Source organism: Nyctereutes procyonoides, unplaced genomic scaffold (assembly GCF_905146905.1).
Source record: "Nyctereutes procyonoides isolate TBG_1078 unplaced genomic scaffold, NYPRO_anot_genome, whole genome shotgun sequence".
NCBI lineage: Eukaryota > Metazoa > Chordata > Mammalia > Carnivora > Canidae > Nyctereutes > Nyctereutes procyonoides.
The window spans coordinates 22885036-22910987 of record NW_026575020.1 but is presented as its reverse complement, the minus strand read 5'-3'; the positions used below and the strand labels follow the sequence as shown (position 1 = coordinate 22910987).

General features: G+C 41.1%; 1 protein-coding gene across 1 annotated transcript in view; it reads right to left on the bottom strand.

Moving 5' to 3' along the window:
• Positions 1 to 23659, bottom strand: part of CRLF3 (cytokine receptor like factor 3) — a 44317-nt gene extending 20658 nt beyond the window's left edge. The window contains exons 1-6 of the mRNA XM_055337950.1: positions 23450 to 23659; positions 9107 to 9314; positions 6141 to 6228; positions 5476 to 5653; positions 2186 to 2408; positions 1210 to 1342 (exon numbers count right to left, since the gene is read on the bottom strand). Of these exons, the coding sequence (XP_055193925.1) occupies positions 1210 to 1342; positions 2186 to 2408; positions 5476 to 5653; positions 6141 to 6228; positions 9107 to 9314; positions 23450 to 23566 (947 nt within the window). The 5' untranslated portion in view covers positions 23567 to 23659. The remainder of the gene's footprint in view (positions 1 to 1209; positions 1343 to 2185; positions 2409 to 5475; positions 5654 to 6140; positions 6229 to 9106; positions 9315 to 23449) is intronic.
• Between the last annotated feature and the right edge of the window lie 2293 nt (positions 23660 to 25952).

Genomic DNA, 25952 nt, shown 5'->3' with positions numbered 1-25952 from the left:
GGTATTAGACTCTTTTTTTTTTTTTAAGATTTTATTTATTTATTCATGAGAGACACAGAGAGAGGGAAGCAGACATAAGCAGAGGGAGAAGCAGGTTCCCTGCAAGGACCCTGATGTGGGACCAGATCCAAGACCCCGGGATCACACCCTAAGCCAAAGGCAGACAGACGCTCAACCACTGAGCCACCCAGGTGTCCCAGGTATTAGACTCTTTATTTCTCCTTCTCTTCGTTGGTATTTTTCTGGTTATTAAGTCATTCTTCATAACATAAGGGGTGGGAGGAGATGTGAAAAATGAGACAAAGTATAAACGAAAAAAAATGAATAAAAAAAGTGAATGCATAAAGTGCATTCTGAGAACTGCTGACAGTTCAAACAACTTAACTGGTGGAGAACATGGCCACATTAATTTAGATAAATACTATCCATACTTCGTATGACAAGGGATTGAGAACAATAGGAACTAGGAACTCTAGCATTCACCATAAAATCTGATGATCTCAAGGCCTAAAAATGAGAGAAGAGTTTGCTCCCATGCTTTTCCTAATCAAAACTGGGCTTTGGTTTCTAAGAAGAGCTATTCAGAAACAAGACCATAGAGAATACATCTCAGATAACATGAAAACAGGAAATTATTCTAATACAAGAAGAAATGGATAGAGAAATAGAAAAGAGACTAGTGGTAGTGGTAGGACACCTTGCTTTCAGTTTTATTTTAAAGAGAAGTATACACATATGTCTATAACGATATATTTTACAGAGAATTATATATGTTATGCATGTAATTCTCAGTATGTTTACACTGAAAGGTTGTCTCTCAGAGACCTGCTCACACCGATTCACAAAGGAAAAAAACTCTTGGCCTCTGCTTTTTAAGAGTGACTTTTGAGAGGCAGACTACTTACCTCTATCTTCCAAGAAGAAAAGAGACATAAACATATTAAGTGCATGCTACGTATCAGGCATAAACAAGGCATCTTATATACTTTATCTCAGTTCATCTTCATGATAGCTCTATGAACACTTATGAGAAAACCAAAGCAAAGAGAAATGAGGAACTCTTCCCAACCAACATAACACTACCTATAAATGATGAAATAAACTCAGGTGTACTTTCAATCCAAAGCTCATATATGTTCTATGCACTTCACCTTACTGCCTAAGGCATGACAGATACTATACTAAACAGATACTATAATATCTACTTGCCTGAATGTCAATGTCTGCCCACAGAAATAAGTTGGAGCACTGGAGTAGAGCACACCCGAGGACTCAGAATCATTCCGGAGGGCTATATTTCTTCGACTACTCAAGCTGTACCCCTCAAAGCCAGCTGTCCACTCTTTAAAAAACAAAGATATTGAAATTAAAATCTTTTGAGGAGTATCTTCAACACAGACACATTAAATAAAAGTTGGAAGTGGGGGCAGCCCTGGTGGCGCAGTGGTTTAGCGCCTCCTGCAGCCTGGGGTATGATCCTGGAGATCCAGGATCTAGTCCCACATCAGGTTCCTTGCATGGAGCCTGCTTCTCCCTCTGCCTGTGTTCCAGCCATTCTTTCTCTCTCTCTCTCTCAATGAATAAATAAATAAAATCTAAAAAAAAAAAAAGTTGGAAGTGGAAGAGGCTACTCTTAGGGGTAATGGCAAGTTCCATAAAAGAAGAGATTCAGTGACAGGGGATCTTGGTTAATCCTAAAAAAATCATAAAAAATGTTAGTCTATTCCTGCACAATTCTGGCATGGAAGATTGGAAGATCAAGCGAGCGTTATCTCCTAACTAATAAAATCAGAGTGTAGCATGAAAGTTTGAGCTGATTCAAACCTGATTAATAACTAACGAATGAGTCTGAATATTTTTTAAAAGACCAATTTCAAATCATAAGACTTCCATCCAGATACTCATTGAAGGTTAAAAATCAGTATCCTGATGCAACATTTAAAATCTTTGGATTTAGGGGATGCTGATAATCCTGCCTGGCAGTATTTCTGGACTCTGGAGATAAGAACTAATGGAAATTTCTCAAAATCCACATGAAGTAATTTGAATAGGACCTGTTCCATGCCGTTCTCACCAATTCAGGTTTTACTGTCAGAAAATATGGTTGTCAGTGCGCTGCCCTGAGCACAGGCACAAGCATTCTGAGACATAGTTATGCTTCAGGAGTGAGAGGACAACAGCATACCATGAGGCACCAATGTGGAGTGACCCATCTGGGGGACACTCCAAGGACTCCACTCCTGTCGGCCATCTCCTCGGGCGCAAACTCTGAACTGATAATCAACGTTGGGGTCTATGTGCAACACAATGAACTCAGTTTCAGAGCCTACGTATACGTCTTCAAAATGATTTGAAGTGCATTTGCGGAACTGGAGCCTGTAATCCTGGGCTGTAAAGTCGTCATCCACCTAAGGAGAAAGGCTTTGTTAGGTAAAAACCAGGAAATGAATGATTTCTCTCAGCATCATGGCTTAAGAACTCTGAGGCCAAGCAGAGAAGCCCACGTGCTGATTATGGGCTACTCTCAGGAAGGACAAAAGAATTATGCCATAACTTTTCCCTTTATTTCTTTACTGAACCATGTGTTCTATACTTCCTACTCTGGTTTGTAGAACTCTGTTTCCTTTGAAGAAATGCCATGTTTTCTTTTTCTTTCTTTCTTCCTTTTTTTTTTTTTTTTTTAAGATTTGTTTATTCATTCTAAAAAGAGGAGAGAGATTGAGCAGGGAGGGCAAAGGGAGAGGGACAGAGGGAGAATCTCCAAACAGACTCAACAAACTGAGCCACCCAGGTGCTCTGATATGGCACATTTTCTACACAATAATGCCAAAGATAAAATATTCAAAATATAAAGATAGGAATCCCACAACTAACTACATCATTCACAAAACCAAGATAATTAATACACAAAACATATAAAAGACTCCCCTAAAACTTAACAGGCGAGAAACCACCCAATAAGAGAATAAACAAAAGGCACAAATAAGCATCCTAAAAAAAAAAAAAAATAAAAAAAAAATAAGCATCCTATAGAATTAGAGATATAAGCAACCAAAAATACATAGAGGGATCCCTGGGTGGCGCAGCGGTTTGGCGCCTGCCTTTGGCCCAGGGCGCGATCCTGGAGACCCGGGATCGAACCCCACGTCGGGCTCCCGGTGCATGGAGCCTGCTTCTCCCTCTGCCTATGTCTCTGCCTCTCTCTCTTTCTCTCTCTGTGACTATCATAAATAAATAAAAATTAAAAAAATACATTTAAAAAAAAACAAAAATACATAGAAATAGTCAACGAAATTTGTAATATAGACAATGCAACCTGAAACCAAAATGAGATACCCTATTGGCAAAAATGTAAAGTCTGACAATGCCAAACATTGGTCAGGATGCAGAGTACCAGAACTCATACACTGCTGGTACAAGGAAACACTGGTACAAAAAAAAGAATTTGGTATTTCTAGTAGAGTATAAATCCAATACTCTAAGACCTCATAATTTTACTGGGTATATACCTGAGAAAAAAAAATCTTATATGTGTAAACAAGGGAACATGCATAATAATGTTTATAGCAAAAAAACTGGAACTCTAGGCCCACTGACAGGCAAAAGAATAAAAATGATAAGTCTTGGGCAGCCCTGGTGGCACAGCGGTTTGGTGCCGCCTGTAGCCTGGGGTGTGATCCTGGAGACCCGAGATCGAGTCCCGAATCAGGCTTCCTGCGTGGGGCCTGCTTCTCCCTCTGCCTGTGTCTCTGCCTCTCTCTCATTCTCTCTGAATGAATAAATAAATAAATCTTTAAAAAAACAACAAAAAAATGGTAAGTCTTTGTTTTGAACCAACACAAACATCTCTACTTCTTTCTTCTATAACAAGCCTTCAGGGATCCCTGGGTGGCTCATTAGCACCTGCCTTCAGCCCAGGATGTGATCCTGGAGTCCCTGGATCGAATCCCACATCAGGCTCCCTGCATGGAGCCTGCTTCTCTGCTTCTCTCTCTGCCTATGTCTCTGCCTCTCTCTCTCTCTGTGTCTCTCATGAATAAATAAATAAATAAAATATTAAAAACAACAACAACAAAAACAAGCCTTCAGTAAAAACAATCCACTTAAGGGGCCCCTGGGTGGCTCATTTCGTTAAGCATCCGACTTGGTTTCAGCTCAAGTCTGATCTCAGGGTCATGAGATCCAGCCCCATGTTGGCTTCCATGCTCGGCAGAGAGCCTGCTTGAGCTTCTCTTTCCTTCGCCCTCAGCCCCTCCCCTTTCTCTCTCTCTAAAATAAATAAATAAATCTTTAAAAAGAAAAATCATTTAGGGGCACGTGGGTGGCTCAGTCAGCTCAACATCTGCCTTTGGTTCAGGTCATGTTCCCAGAGTCCTGGAATCGAGCTCTGCATGGGGCTCCCTGCCCAGTGAGGAGTCGGCTTTTCCCTCTCTCTATGCCCCTCTCCTCTGCTCATGCTCTTTCTTTTTTTTTTTTTTTTAAGATTTTATTTATTTATTCATAGAGACACACACAGAGAGAGGGGCAGAGGCACAGGCAGAGGGAGAAGCAGGCTCCATGCAGGGAGCCCGACGTGGGACTTGATCCAGGGTCCCCAGGATCAAACCCCGGGCTGCAGGCAGCGTTTAACCACTGCGCCACCGGGACTACCCTCATGCTCTTTCTCAAGCGCAGTCATGCTCCCTTTGAAATGAATAAATAAAATCTTTTTTTAAAAGTCCATTTAAAGGGATGCCTGGGTGGCTCGGTTGATGAGTGTCTGCCTTTGGCTCAGGGCATGATCCCAGCGTCCAGGATCAAGTCCCACATCAGGCTCCATGAGGGCAGCCTGCTTCTCCCTCTCCCTGTCTCTGCCTCTCTCTATATATATATCTCTCATGAATGAATAAATAACATCTTTTTAAAAAGTCCATTTAAGAAAAATCAATCATTTCTGGAAGCTGAGCATCCACTCTGAATGATGTATTTGTCAATAGCCAAGACACTTATGACTCATTTGGATATGGTTTCTATCTATAATATGGTAACTTATTTACATAACATGATTTAATACAGAAAATTCTCAGCAATGCTGAGAATGTAAAGAAACCACAGTTTAGGATTTTATTTCAGAATTATCAGTTCAGTGTGGAACAGAAAATATCAGACACCCAGTATTTGCTATTATCTTTTGACTTTTGTAATAAACAGAAATGGAAGAGATCTTCAACTCACTAATAGTGAAGTCTAGGAAATCTGTGATGGGAAATACTGCTGTGATACAGAGATTTTTAAAGGTATTTTTTAGAATTATTTATATCAAACTGGAAGACCTACCTTCATTCAAGTTCCCTGTAACTTTAATCGTAAAGGAAGAGGGACTTTTGTTTGTGAAGAGAAGAAAACGTTCAAAGATAGTTAATAAGAAAGTCTAAAAGGCCCTCAGATCTCGAATGCATCATATTGAAGCCATTTCTACAATTCTTAATTACGCACCTTACACCATCGAACAATGATGCCTCCAGGTTTCTCTATTAGTTCTTCTATCTGTACTGGTGGGCGAGATGCTACTGTTCCATGCTTGAAAATGTGGTCTTTCACTATGTTCAGAATTGAGTCATCCAACTGAGCAGACAAACAAGGCACATCAACCAGTAAAGGCACTTCTGGTAAGCTGAGGAAACAAAGTTCATGTGTTTATGAGACTTTTAATTGAGTGTTAAAAATATGAAGCATAGCTTAGATCAGTCACATACTATAATGATGCTGAAGCCCCCAAGAAATAATGCTAATGCCAGTAGGGGCTTTGTAAAACATTACATAAAGACTCTCTTTCCAAATAAACATAAGTAAGAAAAGAGAAAATTGGTAGGATCACCACTGTCTAGTTTATACCAAAAGATCTGGTGTGCTCAGTTCCCGTATAGTCAGAATTTCTAAAATTAAACAATTCTTTTACATGTTAGAATTGAAGAAAATCTACAGTCATACTATACCAAAAAATATAAGCACAACTATTTCATACCACTAATACTGTTATTGGGCAGTGAACCTTGAAATACATATTCTCTATCTCATTAACTCAGAATCTTAAAGCGGGGGAGGGGAAGCAGGCAGTTTAAATGTTTAAAACTAAACCTGAAAGGTGCTAACTCCTTTACCTGTCCAACTGAATGTGTGAGGCCTTTTTGGTAAAGTTCCACAGTTTTTCATTCTGTTCTCCTATGCCACCAAGAATGGCAATCTCCCCTACAATCAGGAATGAGAGAACAAATACAGCAAAAATGGTCACATTATAAAGTAATCATTATAACCCATGTCTACGTGGGTCACTGGTTTTCTTGCAAACAATTCTTAAGTGATTCCACAGTCAACTTCCCAAAAAGTAAAAGCAGAAACTATTTTAGAAGTGACTCTATTGTGAAGCTCACAAGGAAAGGGGGTACATAATGGTAACATTTTACCAGAGACAAAAGATTCTGCTCTATACAAAGAAATCTAGTTTGTTGACCAATTTTATACAAAGAAGAAGGTCCATGTACTTTTTTCCATCTTTCCTACAGAATCTTTATTTACAGAAACCCAACAGGAGCTGGTACAGATATTACCCTGACAGAAAAATAGGGCTTTTTTTTTTTTTAAGATTTTAGATTTTATTTATTTATTTGAGAAAGAGAGAGAGAATGGGGGGAAGGAGAGAAAGAGAAGCAGACTCCCTCTGAGCAGGGAGCCCAATGTGGGGTTTGATCCCAGGACCCTGGGATCATGATCTGAGCCAAAGGCATCACTTATACCATTTGTTATGCCCTGGAGTAATTCAAGTTTTTTGGGACCACATAACATGATATTCTCTTCACCAAAAGGAAAATAGGAATATTGAACACTGCCTCGAAGTCCTCAAAATTCCATAAATAAGTTTTTATCCCTTGGGATGTAGGAAAGAGACTGAAATTACAAAAAAAAAAAAAAGTATAAGAAATTTTAAGCATCAGATGCTGTAACAAACAAGTTTGTGCCTCAAAGGATTTATTTTCTAAAATAAAAACATTTCTCAGTCCTCAGGGTGATGGGTGTACACTCCTGACCTGTGAACTGTTTCTGCGTTTGTTTCCAAATGCAAAGCCTCTAGGGAAAGACATTCTGTGGTCCCACTAAAAAGAATTCTCTCAAAGGCACTGTTAGGGTCAGTGGCAAATAAGCAGTTCTCACTGAAGAGAAGACAAAATGTAATTAGCATGTAAAGATAACACCATACCACATTCTAAATGGGACTAAATAAAAGGGAATGAATTTCCAGTTAGAGCAACAGACTTGTGAGCCATGCACCCTTTTTATCCCATGCCACTCATACCACTTAATGCAGAAGGGTAGTGGTATTTCAGTCTCCTTCTCTGGCTTTTTCCTTACTTGTCCTTTAAATGCTGGCATCCAGGGCACTTGGATGGCTCAGCGGTTGAGTGTCTGCCTTTGGCTCAGGGTGTGATCCTGGGGTCCTGGGATCGAGTTGCACATTGGGCTCCCCAGAAGGAGCCTGCTTCTCCCTCTGTCTATGTCTCTCTCTCTGTTCTCATGAATAAATAAATAAAATATTTAAAATAAATAAATAAATGCCAGCATCTTCTGCCACCCTCTCTTCTCCCATTAGCTTTGGAAGATTTCCTTACTCCCATGGATTCAGACATGATATGTACACCATCATTTGACATACTGACATACTGATCTCTCTCCTAAGCCACATGCCACATTCCCAACTCCTTCGGGGCATCCTGAGCACCTCACACTCAACATGCCCCAAACTGAAGGCCTAACTACCCACTGAAGCCCATCCTTCTTTGTTTCCAATGTCAGTAAGACAGCACAACTCACCTGGTCATCCAAAATTAGGCTGGTTTTTGTCTTCCTAAATTCCTCCCTTTATTCTTCAATCTATCTCCAAGCAATGACCAATAACTAATACTTATTGGTAGGTAAAATAATCAATAATTTTATCTCTGAGAAGTCTTCAAATCAGCTCCACTTCATCTCCACCTGTCACTGCATTCATTATTTCCTGTCTGGAGTGCTAGAACTTCCTAATTGGCCTTTTTTTTTTTTTTTAAGATTTTATTTATTTATTCATGAGAGGCACAGAAAGAGAGAGGCAGAGACACAGGCAGAGGGAGAAGTAGGCTCCATGCAGGGAGCCCGATGTGGGACTCAATCCCGGGTCCCCAGGATCACACCCTGGACCAAAGATGGCGCTAAAACGCTGAGCCACAGGGGCTGCCCCCTAATTGACCTTTTTTACCTCTAGTCTTATGACCTCAAATATAGTATCCAAACTGCAGGCAACATCGTGTTTTTCTTTAATGCAAATCTGATTGTGTAACTTTGCTGCCTAAAATACTTCAATAGACCCTTGATAAGCCATTCACTTCACTCGTGATGTTACTTCCACTACTGCTTCAAATCATGCTGTTACTTTCTTTTCTTCTGCTTAATGAATTCCTTCAAGCCTCTGTGGAACTCCTCCTACAGAGAGCTATCCTATACTACCCCACAGTTAAGTGCTTCTCCTTCTGTGCCCCTGTAGGTCTTAGAACTCTCTCAGCATGTATGCCTCTTACTGTGCTGTGAATCCCAAAGGGCACAATCGTTACCTTTTTATTTAATGTACTTGACAAAGATCTATGTGAAGGGAGGAAGGTGGATGTGAAGACAGGAAGATAGCAAAGCAAGATCTGGGCATGCTTTAAGCACAATAATTGGCTGCAGACAAGTATATAACCACTACAACCAGTTTTTAAGCTTCTAAAACTAACAATGGAATTAAATTCTATGGACACTCGGAAAAATATTTGAAGAAACTCATAAGGACCTCGAAATCACTGTGTTACAAGTGAATTAAGATACTATCATAAAACTATTTGAGAAAAACCATTTACCGCTGGTTTTGTAAATCATTATAATTAACACTTTAATTGCACTCATCCTGAGATATCTCACTGTATATCTATTATCCTATCTATCCTGAGGTAGGAACTTTCTAAGTATTCCACAGATGCCAAGAAGACCGCCTGGTACCCTGAGAAATCAGCAAAGTGCCAATCTGAATGTGCCACACTTAATAGGCTCCTTGGACTCCCACCTTCTTGGACTAAGTCCTCTGCAGTATTAACTCCATGCTCTATGAGCTTCTGGCAGTCATCTAGAGGTTTAATGGTTTCCTGTTCAATGGTATCCACCTCTTGCAAAAGGGTTACCAATCGCTCATCCAGGAGCTTCCCAAGAGTTCCCTTTAAATCATTAAAATGCTGTTTGAGGACATCTCTTGTCTGTGATGCACTCTCTTTGATCTGAAAAGGAAGAACATAAAAACTCAGAATAAGAATCCTAGAAAAGGCTAATTCATGGGCATCACCCAAAATCTCAAGGCACTACACAACAATCATCTTCCATTTGTTGATAAATGGAATGAGATTCATTTGCACAAATTTGCAGAAATGCATAGTACTGGCCTTCAGATATACAGAATGGGCTCAAACCCTGGTTCCATCACTCACAAACTACATCAATTTGGTCATGTTAAGTAAGCACTCCACACCTCAATTTCCTTACTTGTCATATGAATATGCTTACTTTATGGAGTTGCTGTGAAGATTAAATAATCTATGTATTATACTTGGTAAAATAAGTGGCACATTGTTGTTCCCAATTTAAAAAAAAATGTCAGAAAGTATTATTATCTGCATAAAGTAGTTCTTGGCCAGGATGAGCACTGGGTGTTATGCTATATGCTGGCAAATTGAACTCCATTAAAAAAAATACATCAAAAAAAAAAAAAAAAGTAGTTCTTAGCAACAGGTTTCAGTACAAAAACATTTTTCTAATTAAAATTAAGAGGGGATTAAAATTCATCTTGATAAAAGCAGTATATGGTAAATTAGAAAGCCATAATACAGGGGTGCCTGGTGGCTTAGTCGACTGAGCATTTCACTCTTACTTTCAGCTTGGGTCATGATCTCAGGGTCATGATATTGAGCCCAGCCCTATGCTGGACTCATACTGAGTGTGAAGTCTGTTTGAGAGTCTATCTCTCCTTCTCCCTACCCCCTGCTACTCCGCACTACTCTCTTAAAAAAAAAAAAAAAAAAGTCATAGAAAGCCATAATACCAAAAAAAGAAAAAAAGAAAAAAAAAAAAAAGAATCACCTAGTGGATAAAATGCCCTCATTATGCTAAAAGAAAGCTAGGAATTTATTTAAAATTCAAAGAGGCTCATAGAAGGCAGAAAATGTTCACAAAACCATACTTCTTAGACAATATTTTAATTTTTTTTTAATTTTTTTTTTTTATGATAGTCATACAGAGAGAGAGAGAGAGAGAGGCAGAGACACAGGCAGAGGGAGAAGCAGGCTCCATGCACCGGGAGCCTGACGTGGGATTCGATCCGGGGATTCCAGGATCCCGCCCTGGGCCAAAGGCAGGCGCCAAACCGCTGCGCCACCCAGGGATCCCTATTTTAATCTTTTTTGAGTCCTGTTCCTCTTTGCAAATCTCAATGAGAGACTTACAAACCCTCTCTTTCCAGTAAAATGAAAAATACATATCTTTAAAAAATTAATTTAATTTCTGAAGTTACAAATTCTTTCATATCTCAACCATGGTTTGCCTGCAGCAGTAATTCTGAAACTTGGTTTGCAGAAGAATCATGTAGGCTGCCTGATATAATTTAGACTGCAGGGCTCCATCCCAGACCTACTGATCTAGATCCTCTGAGGAGGGCTGGAGTGTATGGATGAAGTTCTCATGTTTCGCAAGCACACCGTGATTTTGTAGCCCATACTTTGAGAAACACTGACCTCAGGTCCACAGAGCCCAGATTAACAGCTGCTGTTCTGTGAGATATGATAGAGAAATCTTTACAGGTCACACATATTTTGAAAACAAACCAGTTGTCTACACAGATACAACTTTTTTTTTTTTTAAGAATATAAACACATAATTCACTCTCACTTAACAGGAAAATTCTAACAAAAGCCAAAAAGTTGAATCAAAATAAACACATACTTTACTTTGTAGATATTGTCATATTAGTTTCATAATGACACATCACATTTACTACTCTAACCCTTTTGCTAACTTTATCTAGAGTGCTTGAAGTCCAAGAGGATCCACAAAGCACAGAATTTCAACAGTTAACAGAGAAATTTAGAAATTTTTCTATTTATTCTCTAATACTAAATTTATTTTTTAAAGATATTATTTATTTATTCATGAGAAACACAGAGAGAGAGAGAGGCAGAGACATAGGCAGAGAGAGAAGCAGGTTCCTCGCAGGGAGCCCGAAGTGGGACTCAATCCCTGGGCCCAGGATCACGCTCTGAGCCAAAGGCAGATGCTCAACTGCTAAGCCATCCAGGATCCCTCTAATACTTTTTTTTTTTTAAGATTTTATTTATTTATTCATGAGAGAGACAAAGAGAGAGAGAGAGGCAGAGACACAGGCAGAGGGAGAAGCAGGCTCCATGCAGGGAGCCTGACGTGGGACTCGATCCCAAGTCTCCAGGATCACACCCTGGGCTGAAGACAGCACTAAACCACTGAGCCACCCAGGGCCGCCCCAGGATCCCTCTAATACTAAAGTTAAAAAAGCAGAATACAAAATTGTTTTCCAGAAATGTTCACAACCATATAAAAACAAAAGAGGTCGATGCTCAAGGAGTACAAAGAAATACAGAGGGAAAAAATGGGAACAGTTTGGCTGAAGTGACAGGATCAGGTAGCATGGATGGCTCAGTGGTTTAGTGCCGCCTTTAGCCCAGGGTGTGATCCCTGGAGACCCAGGATCAAGTACCACATTGGGCTCCCTGCATGGAGCCTGCTTCTCCCTCTGCCTGTGTGCCCCACCCCTCTCTCTCGGATAAATAAATAAAATCTTAAAAAAAAAAAAAAAAAGAAGTGAGAGGATCATGGAAATAATTTTTTCTCCTTTTGACAATAAGTTATAATAGTGTGTGTGTAGTAAATGAAGGAATTCCTTAAATCAGAGCGAAAAAGAGAGACCCTAATATAAGTAATTAACTAGTCTCTGTATAGTTACTAGGGTACTTCTATGAAATAAACCCCAGACAAAATTTAAAAAGAAAAGGGATGGGGGCTGTACTCAAAATGTTTAGGTTCATTACTCACCTATGGGGTCCTTAAAAATTAGGCCCTAACATACACAGCACCTGGCAAGTAAATGTTGTTGAATAAAAATGAAGTTAATTGTGTACGTTTTTAAAACCTTTTTTAAAAAACCAGGGAGAGGGCAGCCCAGGTGGCTCAGTGGTTCAGCTCTGCCTTCAGCCCAGGGCGTGATCCTGGAGACTCAGGATCAAGTCCCACGTCAGGCTCCCTGCATGGAGCCTGCTTCTCCTTTTGCCTATGTCTCTGCCTCTCTCTCTCTCCCTCTCTCTCTTTCTCTCTGTGTCTCTCATGAATAAATAAATAAAATCTTAAAAAAAAAAAAAACAGGGATCCCTGGGTGGCGCAGCGGTTTGGCGCCTACCTTTGGCCCAGGGCGCGATCCTGGAGACCCGGGATCGAATCCCACATCGGGCTCCCGGTGCATGGAGCCTGCTTCTCCCTCTGCCTGTGTCTCTGCCTCTCTCTCCCTCTCTGTGTGACTATCATAAATAAAAAAAAAAAAAAAAAAAAAAAAAAAACAGGGAGAGAATGCCTTATGATTTTGATACATCACCCAGAATATTGTTAGAAATGCAGGGCAGCCCTGGTGGCTCAGCGGTTTAGTGCCGCCTGCAGCCCGGGGTGTGATCCTGGAGATCCAGGATCGAGTCCCACGTCAGGCTCTCTGCATGGAGCCTGCTTCTCCCTCTGCCTGTGTCTCTGCCTCTCTCTCTGCATTTCTATGAGTAAATAAATAAAATCTTTAAAAAAGAAATGCAGATTGTGGGGATCCCTGAGTGGCTTAGGGGTTTGGCGCCTGCTTTTGGCCCAAGGCGTAATCGTGGAGTCCCGGGATCCAGTCCACATCGGGCTCCTTGCAGAGCCTGCTTCTCCCTCTGCCTGTGTCTCTGCCTCTCTGTGTGTGTGTGTGTGTGTGTGTATCTCATGAATAAATAAATAAAATCTTAAAACAGAAATGCAGATTGTTAGGTTCACCCAGGACTACTGAATCAGAACCTACATATTATTTATTTTTTTAAAGATATTTATGTAAGTATGTGACAGAGCAAGAGAGCACAAGGAAGGGGAGCTACAGAGGGAGAGAGAGAAACGGGCTCCCCGCTGAGCAGGGAGCCCAATGTGGGGCTCAATCCCAGGACCCTGGGATCATGACCATACCTGAAGGCAGATGCTTAACCGACTGAGCCACTCAGGCACCCAGAACCTACATTTTAAACAAGACCCCCAGGTAAATTATGATAGACCTTACAGATACCAAAATAAATGAAGACAACATGTCAAAGCACTGTAATACAGTTCACACTCCCACCACCAAGAGGAAATTCTGCAGTTGAGAAGTATACCAATGAGGTCGTGTCTCACTCTAACGGATACGGCACACACAGGAAGTGCATTGGTTAGGTAAAGTCAGTTTCCTCTTTAGAAAGAATTCAAAAGCTCCTTCAACAGTTTCAGAGATCAGCTATGTTTTGTTTTTGTTTCAGAACCTCAGGGAAAAAAAAAAAAAGGAAGTATGTGAACATAAAGCAGTGAGAGGGCCAGTGGAGGGGAGACTCCATTTCCAAATCCACCTCCTACACTTCCAGTGTAAACGTAGTCCCTTTTGTTCACTGAATACCAACCGCTGCTGTTTCATTTGCTTGGCTTTATGAAACTAAATCATGCGGACCACTCAATGCTGAGTGGTTTCTTCTTATTTGATGTGGTACCATGGTCTATGTGTTCACTGTCAGCTCACTAACTTTACAATGACTCCAGTGGGTCATTGAAGGAGGTGGGTCTCTACTGTCTACATTGAAGAGGGTGAAACTTGAAGAAGTCAAATAACTTTCTCAAGGCTTCACAGTACCAGAAACAGTCTGATTCCACTTTTCCCATTTTCAGGAGTTCCCGGGCAAACCTATCAGTTATGTACTGACTGCAAACACTTCCTGCTATAACTTATATTTCTTATCCTTGCATCAAGAATCCTGCAGTTGGGCAGCCCAGGTGGCTCAGCGGTTTAGCGACGCCTTCAGTCCAGGGCCTGATCCTGGAGACTTCGGATCCAGTCCCATGTCGGGCTCCCTGCAAGGAGCCTGCTTCTCCCTCTGCCTGTGTCTCTGCCTCTCTCTCTCTGTTTCTCATGAATAAATACATAAAATCTTAAAAAAAAAAAAAAAGAATCCTGCAGTAGACAACTGCACAGCCCTAATGCTACCTAGCCAATCTAGGGCAAAACAACTGTGATCATTAGTAACAAAGTAGATTTATGTAGAATACAAATGATATACAACTCAAGGTCTCAAAAAGGAAAATGTCATATACACTGCTTATGCTGATGAATAATATTCAAACCAGTTTTCCACTAAAACCTCTACTGTAGTGTACTTACTGGGGCACCTCAGTGGCACAGTCAGTTGGGCTTCTGACTCTTATTTCAACTCAAGTCATTACCTCAGCATTGTGAGGTTGAGCCTTGCATCAGGCTCTGCACTCAGTGCAGTCACCTGGGACTCTCTCTCTCTCTTTCTCTCTCCCCCTCTGCCCCTCCCCACTGCCCTCACTTGTGCTCTCGCTCTGGTTCTCTCAAATAAATAAATCTTAAAAAAAAAAAAAAAGACCTTACCTCTACTGCAGTTTAATCTAATCCCTAAGCAACTGTATTTTAAAAGTTGTAAAAGGAGGGTGAGTTCATAAAATGTCAAAAAGTAAGCAAGTTTTACACATCAATACTAAGGCTTACAAAAAAAAGCCTAGTAAACATATACTTCATAGCCTTTCAAGACAACAGTGCCTGACATTGTCCTCCAGAGTTAGCTACTAAAAAGAGTAGCTACTAAAAAAGTCATAAAGAGTTTAGCTACTAAAAAAGTCATAAAACCTATGTAGAATTTGACTTAAAACATCTGTAGTCTTCAGTGGCTAGACACAGTTCCTCTATCAATACAATATAATAGCAAATTTTAGGAAATTAACCAGACTCTCCTCTATCTCCTGTAAAACATGCATTTTTTAACTTTATAGAAGAAAATAATTTTTATCCTCCAAGTTTAAGAATTGATTTTCCCAGGATCCCTGGGTGGCGTAGCGGTTTGGCGCCTGCCTTTGGCCCAGGGCGCGATCCTGGAGACCCGGGATCGAGTCCCACATCGGGCTCCCGGTGCATGGAGCCTGCTTCTCCCTCTGCCTGTGTCTCTGCCTCTCTCGCTCTCTCTGTGTGACTATCATAAATAAATTTAAAAAAATAAAAAATAAAAAAGAATTGATTTTCCCAATTGGTAATAAGAAACTAAAACTATTTTTTTAAATATTTTATTTATTTATTTGACAGAGAGAGTGAGCAAGCACAAGCAGGGGGAGCAGCAGCAGGAGAGAGAGTAGCTCCCCACTGAGCAGAAAGCCCAACACAGGGCTCAAAATAGGACTCCAAGATCATGATCTGAGCAGAAGGCAGACGCTTAACCAACTGGAGTTACCCAGGCACCCCTAGACACTGGCTCGTTCGTTCGTTCATTCATTCATTCGAGACACAGAGGGAGAAGCAGGCTCCCTGTGGGGAGCCTGATGTGGGACTCCATTTCAGGACCCCAGGATCACGACCTGAGTTGAAGACAGACACTCAACCACTGAGCCACCCAGCCCCTAGACACTGGCTTTAAACGCTAACGAGAACACAATGATAAAAAATAAAAGACAAAGTAAATATACAAAGTAGTCAACTGAAATAGAAAAACCTAACTAAAATGTTTCTTCTCAGTTTGTGTGAAATGTACTGCATTAGCTACTTGTCTTCACACTGACACCAGGACGTTGGTCACTGAAGATGATGATGATGATGATGATGATGGCAATAAAAATATAGCAATAGCTATCATCTACCAAACACCTACTATGTGCCAGCTATTTACACCCGTGGTCTCATTTAAATGCTACCACAACCCTATGAAGAAAGCATCTGTAGATGAGTAACATACTGGAGAGAGAGATAAACATGCCCACATCAGAAAGCTAGTAAAGTAACAGAGAATTTGAATTGTATGACTCATTTATGAAACTATAAGTGCTGCTACATTTCCTTCTTGCCTTTCTTACGGTTAGACTTTTTTTTTTTTTAATAATGCCCATTTGAAGACATTCAGAAAGAAATCTTTATTATATGATTTGGTAGTCTGATACATTAGTGGTCCCCAGTGAACCACAAACCACATGTCCTGATACTCTATCATTGTGCAGTCCTCTCCCAAGAATATAGTTGGGCTGTGATGAGCACTTGCAAGCACAAGTGCATAGTTGCTAAGTGGAACAGATGCTGTGGCAGTTCTGGGTCTCAGCCTTCAGAAAACCTAGCAAGTACTGCTTTTACACTTCTGTAAAAAGTGTAAAAAAGTGTAAACATTTAACACTTTTTAACTTACACTTTTGAGGGTCCTGGCCCACCACGTAAGATGTCTGGCTACCTTTCTGGAGAGTGGAAGTGGGAGATGAATGGGAAGGGTGTGAGGATGGGAGGGAAACTGGCATCCAGGCCCCGCCATGCCAGCATTACAACTGAGTTCAGCTGTCACTAAGTCTCCAAACAGGTAAGTGAACATTCTTTCTTGAACATTCCAGCCTTAGCTGCCATCTGATTGCAATTACATGAGTGTTGCAAGCAAAATCAGAACTGCTTCACCAAGACCCAGTCAAGGCCCAGAATAGTAAGCAAATAAGAGTGCTTTTTAGTCATAATGCTTTGGTACAGTTTATTATGTGGCAACAAATAATCAAACCATATGATAAAACGAAAGTTTAATTCTTGATTATCTGCATTAACGAATAGGGTGCATATAATCAAGACCACAAACAATCTAAAAAGAATGCCTACAAAATTACACCCACAACATTCATAAGGGCACTTATTCTATATTTACTGAGGTCTAGTATATGCCAGTAGCTGGGGTTATAAAGATGAAGAAAGCTTGGGCCTAACCTCAAAAAACTGTCATTCTGGTAGAAGAGATAGTTGCCTGCAAACGTAACTACAATAAAATGTATTAAGTTCTTACATAAGTGGCATAGCCACAAACTGCCATCTGAGCTTAAAAAGCACATTCTTCTGGGAAAGACAGTAGGAAAAATTTAAAGAATAAGTTACCATTTGGAGAAGTAGGAGATGTCATCCTGAATAACAGTAATAATTATTGGTTTTATTATAATACAATAATATATAATTATATATTATACTAATTATATATAATTAATATTATTATGGCTAATATTTATTAAGTGCTTTGTATGTCAGGCATGGTACTAAGCATTTTGAATACATTTCTCATCCTATTATTTTTCTTTTTTGAAGATTGTATTTATTTGAAAGAGAAAACACAAGTGGGGGGAGGGGCAGAGGAAGAGGAGAAGCAAACTTCCCACTGAGCAGGGCCTAACTCAGCTTGACCCCAAGACTCCAGGATCATGACCTGAGAGGAAGGCAGACACAATCGACTGAGTCACCCAGGTGCCCCACATTTCTCATCTTAATTCTCACATTAGGCAAGCAAAGCAGATACTATCCTTACCTTTACCGTATAGATAAGGCAAGAGAGGATCAAAAAAGAGAAGTTACTCAAGGTCTCATGGCTAATAGGAGCAAATGCTAACAAAGTAAAATAATTGCAAACATAAGTGGTTTGTTTGATGTTTTAGATCATAAATTAGTCATATGATTCACCAGATTTATAGTAATAATAGTTTTTCTCTATCAAAATTATATGTATACTATAATTACATTGAAAAAAATATCTACACAGAGAAAACCTGGTACCTCTGTGACATCCACACACTTTTTAATTAACATCACTGATTTTGGGCAGCCCCGTGGCTCAGCGGTTTGGTGCCGCCTTCGGCCCAGGGAGTGATCCTGGAGACCCAAGGTTGGAGTCCCACATCGGGCTCCCTGCATGGAGCCTGCTTCTCCCTCTGCCTGTGTCTCTGCCTCTCTCTGTGTGTCTCTCATGAATAAATAAATAAAATCTAAAAACAAAACAAAACAAAAAAAAAACCACACGTCACTGATTTTCGTATTACTGATTCAGAATGCATGTTTTAATTCTCATCTATATCCTTTATATTTCAAGTGAGTTTTGGACTCAACAGGCAGTTTTCAGAGCTCCATGTTTAAAGACATTTGTTAAAAGACTTGAGAAAAGATTATTGTAGAGCCAATGTAAACATGTGGTCCTCTGCACACAAATATTATGTGCAGCTTTTTCTTCCCCTTGTCTTGGCTATTGATTATTTAGTTTTGTTTCTAGAGCATTGCTTCCAGTATTTCGGCATACCTAAATCAATATATCTCAGCTTACCACCAACAAATGCTCTGTAAGTTACTAAATACTCCATATAATATTAAACAAAAGAAAAAATATGGTTATGACGTTGCATATATAGTAGTCCCTCAGTTTTGCAAAATAATATGTCTGGAAGGATACACCAAATGTTAACAGTGGTTGTCAGTAAGTAGTAGAATTATAGGTTATTTTAAAATTATTTAATCTGTTCTTGGTTTTTCCCCAGCTCTAGATTTAACCTTTTCTTAGGACACTACAATAAGTACTACTGCAGTAGCATCATTTTCAGACAGATTTTTGAACTGTTTTGAAAATGGGTAACAGAAGGGGAAGTGGGAGATAAGAGAAGCAATAATAGCTCTTTTTTCTTTGCTGAGCTACTAAGACTTCCTGCCTGGCTTTCTGAAATAACTTTTTCCCCCCACTGACTACTAGATCTGTCCCAGTCTTTAACTAGTATGATATGTGTTTTCAAATCCTGTGGGAATAATGATCTATAGGATACATGATATCATATATTAAGAATATCAAGATTGCTAGTTAAATCTTCAAAAAATTGTCTGAAATCAACTATTAAAAAATTGAAAACAAAATACTATATAGACAAATGGTCACATTACAGATGTTATGATATGCTAGGATAAGCACTAGCTTGAGATTATCAATTAGTCATTTGTGTATCATATAATTATCTAACAAACATATTTCAAACTATTTTGTTTTTTTTTTTTTTTGAGATTTTTTTTTATTTATTCATGAGAGACACAGAGAGAGAGAGAGAGACAGAGACACAGGCAGAGGGAGAAGCAGGCTCCACACAGGGAGCTCGACATGGGACTCCCCAGGATCAGGCCCTGGGCTAAAGGCGGCGCTAAACCACTGAGCCACCCTGAGCCACCCGGGCTGCCCCTGTTTTTGTTTAAAGGAGGCTCGGGCCTAACCCTGGGCTTAAACTCACAACTGCAACATCAAGATTGCATGCTCTATCAACTGAACCAGGCTCTCAATGTTTTAATCTTGAAGATAAACGACAGCAATTTTTGATAATACATTTATGGTTAAACTATAGAAATCAGTAGAGCTGACAAAATGGTAATGGTATACACTAAGGCAGTGTGCCTCAATTTTTAATGTGCATACGTATCACACTTGACAATCTTATTCAAGTATAGATTATGATTTAGTAGGTCTGGCCTGATTCTTACATTCTTCACAAGCTCTCAGGTCACAGACCACATTTGTGGTAGCAAGGATCAAAAGGACACCACTGGCCAGATCGAGGGAGGCTCCTCACCAAATAGTATCTTAATTAGGTAACAGGATCTGGCCCTTTACTCTGAAAGAGAGGAGACTTGCTTGCTCTCATCAATGCCCCCAAGAGACACTGATTCACTCTAAAAGGCACATGAAGGCCAACACATTCATTTTCTGGTGTGAATTATAACTGTACACAGACTAGAACATTGGTATTTCTCACTTTAGGCACCTCCAGTACCTCAAACTAATCCCCCTTTGATAATGTACAAAATGGAGTTTCTGGATCTGCAAAGTTTAAGGATTAGGCCCCAGGCAATGGCAATGTCATCAAGGTAATGTCACTCAGTGAGGCAAGTCTGACTGGCCAGTTGACATCACTATGTGACATCTTTATCAGCTATCTCTACTTAAAAAGAGCAGGAAAGCCAACCCTGTAAAAATAAACAAGTAATGAAAACACAATGGAAGTGAAATCTAAAAATGAATACACAAGAATTTAGGTTTTTCCTATCTGTTTTGTTTTTAGGAGTAGTAGTAGCCAATGACCCACAAACAAAGGGAAGAGTAAATCCATGAAAGCACTGGTCTATTTCCCTCACCATGGTATTTCTAAGACCTAGAAGTATCTCTGACCCATCCAGTAAACATTTATTGGATGAATAAACAAATGAGTATTTAAGGAGGGTGTTAATTTCCTTGGTATTTACATCTTAATACCAAGGATTCCCAGGAACTATAGAGAACTATTCTTAATTATTTCAACACCATTTAGGCCAGACTGGCTGTAAACATTATCTGATTTCCTGAAGACAATGAATGTATCTCTCTAGCCTTTAACTTATTTACACAGTAGGAGTTATAGACTACCCTTGCATTCCTACGCAGAACTTCCTTTTTTGTAAAGACAGAGGGCAGGGCCTAAACTTAACCACAAGAGAAGAAACTGCTACACGCTGGCAGTTGTTTTTGACAGAATAACACAAAACATTTTTATTCCTCTTCCTTCTAGATTCCCATAGACATGGTTTAACATGCGACAAATTTCATGAGAGATTTTTCAAGGGTAAGAAACAAAAGCAAAGACAAGAAGTATGCTGAGTGCTCAAAAGGGTTAAACAATGAGTTACCATACAACCCAGCAAATCCTAAGTATATATACCAAAAGAACTGACAACATAGCCACATAAAAACTTGTACATGAATGTTCCCAGCAACACTATTCAAAATAGCCAGAAAGTGAAAGTAATCCAATTGGTTATCAATTGATGAATGTATAAATAAAATGTGGTTTATCCATGCAACAAATATTATTCAACCATAAAAAGGACTGAAGTACTGATACATGTCACCACATGGATGAACCTTGAAAAGATGCTAAGTCAAAGAAGCCAGTCTCAAGGGAGCCACATATTGTATGACTCCATGTATAAAAAAAGGTTCAGAATTTAGGCAAATCCAAAGAGTGAAAGTCATTTAGTGGTTGTCAGGGGCAGAGGGAGTGACGGCTAATGCGTACGGGATTTCTTTTTGGGGTGATGAAAAACGTTCTGTAATTAGTAGTGAAGGTTGCACAATTTTGTAAATATACTAAAAAATGCTGAATTGCACATTTTAAGGCATGAATTTTATGGTATGTAAATTATGTATGAATAAAAAAATCACATGCCAAAAGGAAATAAAATCAGCAAATAAAAAATATACACAAAGGGGAGCATCTCTCCTTTCTGCTCATCCTTCCCCCATGCAGTCTCTGACTATAGAGTCAAATTTTATGTAGCTATTCTGCAAATGACTAGAACCCTAAAAATATCCTAACCACTACACAAAAGCGGTTGCTTATTTTGATAACATTTTTGTAACACAGATCTTCCTTAAAATCCAAGTTGACAAAGGATTTATTCTACAAACCCAATCGTATACAATCCACTAGAATTAGCTTTGAGGAGACGTGCCTTGTAACTGGCACTGGCACAAAACACATTTCAGTTCACAAAAGAAAACTACACTATTAGTCTAGTCAGGAGGCAGTATCATCGGGGACCTAACTGTGATGGATGTTCTCTTGGTGTTTTCTGTCTCAAGCCTGAGACAATGGGCCTCAAAAACAAAACAAAAACCCATACTGAACTACACTAACTTATAGGAAAGTATGTCCTGTGTTTACATTAAGTGAATTCAAAACTACACAAGAAATTAGTAAGTACTACTCCCAGGTGCTAAACTCATTCATTTAGTGTCAACTTTACTGCTTCTTAGTTGCAGATGCAGTTAAATAAAAGTCCTGCTCATACACAAGATTTCTTATCTGGCTGAAACATTAGTCATAGAATAAGAGATACTTTAATCTCTTCTGAAACAATGTCCTAGTTTAGAACCTCTATTTCAAAACAGCAGAAAGAATAATGCAGAGGTTTTCAAATGGAAATCAAGATGAATACACTGGAAGGCCAGGAAAAGCATTCACCGAATTGGATTTTGCTCCCAGTTTGCTACTAAATAGTGCCTGGCCTAGAGGAGCTCTACAAGGTTTTCAAAATACATAAAACCTAGAACAACAAAAAACAAACAAAAACAAAAACAAAACAAAAACAAAAAAAAAAACCTAGAACATGCCAAGAATTCTTAATGATGAAAATATCCAAAGGCACTGTTCTCACACTATTCTATCAGTTGTACATTTTCAGATTCTGTGCAGCATGGGAGTTACTAGAATGACAATATAGACCAAGTGCCGGTGCCTGGCTGGCTTAGTTGGAAGAACATGCGATTTTTGATCTCGGGTTCGGAGTTCCAGCCCTACATGGGATGTAGAGATTATAAAGAGAAAATCTAAAAAAAAAAAAAAAAAAAAAAGGTTGTGATATATAGAAAAATCCCATTCACTCAAATGATGCATGGATTCATGCTCAAACTCAGGTGGAACCCTACTCAAAGAGACTCTATGAAGCCCCTGTATTAATAGTTGCTTGAGGATTATCTGTCTTACTGCACATCGGCAGTGGGTTCTATCTTTCCTCTGTATATGTTCCGGGGTGTTCCTTTACCTTTGATAACCATGTCCCCATAGAACAGATAATGCTGTCACTTGAAAGTATAGTTAGCTTTATAACTTTATAGCACTCCTTTCCTTAAATCTGTTTTTCCATTTCCCTACACTTTTGTATTCTCAAATGTGTGCTCAAGAGTATTTCAATGTCCTTCTTTTGCCCTTCCGACACAGCTCCAACTTCAAATTCTAAAACATCTAGAATAGGGTTAAATGTCTTTTTTTTTTAACGCACTCAAGATTACATGAGACCATGAAGTACTACTTTCAAGCATTAATCCCATTCATTTGGTGTTAACTCTGCTGCTTCTCAATTCCCCTGCGTCTGCCTCTAGTCCTCCCCTTACAATACCCCGTGCAGGCCCTCTAAGGCCTCCTGCGCCCGCAGGGCAGGTTTTCCCCAAGAACCCCCACCTCCTCCGACTCCCCCCAGTCCTCAGCGCCCCGGGTGACGCCCTGGGTGTTTGCTCCCTCGCTCTCCCCACCTCCACCCCAGCCCCACCGCCGGCCCGCGCAGTTCAGGGGGCGCCCCTCACCCTCTCCCTGGAGCCCCCAAACTTGTCTCTTCCCCTTGAGACTCCTCCCCCTCCCCGCCCGCTGGGTCCCCGGGCCTTGGGAGGGCACCGGCACCCCGGCCCCTCGGAGCCCTCCTAGCCCTCCGCCCCGCCGCCGGGCGCGGCCCTCCGACCTGCCTCCGCGCCTCCCGCAGCCCCTGCAGCCTCTGGCCCAGCTCCCGCCGGTAGCTCTGCGCCGCCTCCACGCTCTCCCGGGCCTCCTGCAGCAGCAGCTCGGGCTCCAGCTCCATCGCCCCCTCGTCCGGCCGCGCGGCCGGCGGCTGCGGGCGCGGCTTCCCCACTGTCCCGGGCGCCGGCAAGCGGGGCCGGCGCGACCACGCGCAGGCGGAAGCACCGCCCCACCCCGCCCCACGGCCGCCTGATTGACAGCCGCGCCCGCTCCTGGCGCGAGCCGCCTCCGGGTCCTAGCGCCGACCTCGCCGAGCCCCCGCGGCCGTGGCCTTGTTCCAGCGCAGCGCGTGAGTGCGGTGCTGCTCTTCCAGACACGCTCCGGGGCAGGGAAAGATCCGTAACTACGCCCCGCGGAGTGCTGCCCGCATCTTCTCTCGTTCGGGCCTCGCTACCAGCCCCCCTTGCGTCTCCATTTCACGGAGCAGGAAACACAGAGGGGGGGGTCGAGCCGCAGGTATTTAAACTCAGATGGCTTTTTTTTTTTTTTTAAGATTTTGTTTATTTATTCATGAGGGACCCACAGAGAGAGAGAGGCAGAGACACAGGCAGAGGGAGAAGCAGGCTCCAAGCCGGGAGCCCGATGTAGGACTCGATCCCAGGTCTCCAGGATCAGGCCCTGGACACCTAAGGCAGGTGCCAAACTGCTGAGCCACCCGGGCGTCCCTCAGGTGTCTCTTAAATCGTCGCTGCCGTACCTCCCTAGCAAAGGAGGGTCCTTGAAGCGGCAGGCGTCTCAGAAGGTCACCGTGAACCAGGCACCCCGCTCACAGGGTCAGGCAAGAGCTCACCACCCAGAAGGTCGCAGTGCAACGAGGGAGCCAGGACGATGACCAGCAGAGGTACAGCAATCTGGCCAGAAGAGCAAGCTGGCTGTTAGCAAGCTTTTCCTGTAAGGGGGCAAGTGGTAAAACTTGGGAGCTAGGTGGGCCATCCCGTCTCTCTTGCCTTGTCGGAGGTAAGTGAGCGTGACCCTGTGCATATAAAACCTTATGGATACAGATGTGAACTTCACATAATTTTCCTGTGTCACAAAATGTTCTTAGCACCTTTTTAAAGCTATTTAAAAATAAAAATACGGGTTCCTGGGTGGACCAGTCAGTTAAGCAGCTGACTCTTGATTTTGCTCAGGTCCTGATCTCAGGATTTTGAGATAGAGCCCTGCAAAGGATGCTCAGAGGGAGTAGGCTTGAGATCCCCTCTATCACTCCCTCTCTCCCTCCCCCCACTTGGGCTCTCTCTCTCTCTCTCTCTCTCCCCGTCCCTCATAAATAAAATCTTTCAAATAAAAAAAGCATTAGGTCAGATTTGGCCAGGGCTGTTGTTTCCTGACCCCTAGCCTAGGATGTTAGAGCTGAAAGTTGGCTTAGCCAGGAAACAGAGACAGAGCGTGTTTTGCTAATTTTACACAACAAATCTGTATTAAAAGCTAGATTGCAGTTTCCCTGGGCAGAATAAAGCTCTTTCTACAACACTGTTTTGTGCTAAGTAAATGGCACTTGGAACTAGAGAAATTTTAAAAAGGGAAGCACTACTGGAAAAAATGGGAAATTAGCTTTATCTTGAAGGTAAGGTAGTTGAGCACTTAGTAAATACTCAACAAATGCCTGTAGAATAAATCAAGGTATTAGCTAAACAAAAGGGATGTGGAATGGTACTCTAGGTAGGACAAAACTAAGGAAAGGTATAGGTCTTGGTAATAGTAATATAAGTGGATTCTTTAAGAAAGAAGGGACAGACCACTTTGGGGAGGTGAAACAGAATAACGTACTAGGAGATGAAGTTAAAGAAGAATAAGGGCCATGGAGTTCAGGTTAAGAAGTTTTGACTTTAGGCATTCCAGGTGGTTCAGCAGTTTAGCGTCTGCCTTCAGCCCAGGGCATGATCCTGGGGACCTGGGATCGAGTCCCACATCGGGCTCCCTGCATGAGGCCTTGCAGGGAGCCTGCTTCTCCCTCTGCCTGTGTCTGCCTCTCTGTCTTTTGTAAATAAATAAATAAATAAAATCTTAAAAAAAAAAAAAAAACTTCTGACTTTAATGAATAGACATTAAATGTTTTTCCAAGTGCATTGACATTTACAAAGCAATGCTTTAGGAAGATAAATGATAGGGATGGCATTTGGGTGTATCTAAAGATAAAGTAGGGGAAGGGGTGCCTGGGTAGCTGTCAGTTAAGCATCCAACTCTTGGTTTTGACTTAGGTCATGATCTCAGGGTCGGGAGATGGGGCCCTGTGATGGCTCCATGCTCAGCAAGGAGTCTGCTTGTTCCTCTCTCTCTTCTCCCCTCCCCCAATCCCTCTCTCTCAAATAAAGAAATAAAAACTTAAAAATAAAGATAAAGTGAGGTTGGCAATAGTGAATTCTCAATAAATACTTGTTCAGTGAAATGAAAATACATAGGAAAGATGGAGTGGTAAACAAGGAAAGACCACAGGCATTAATTAG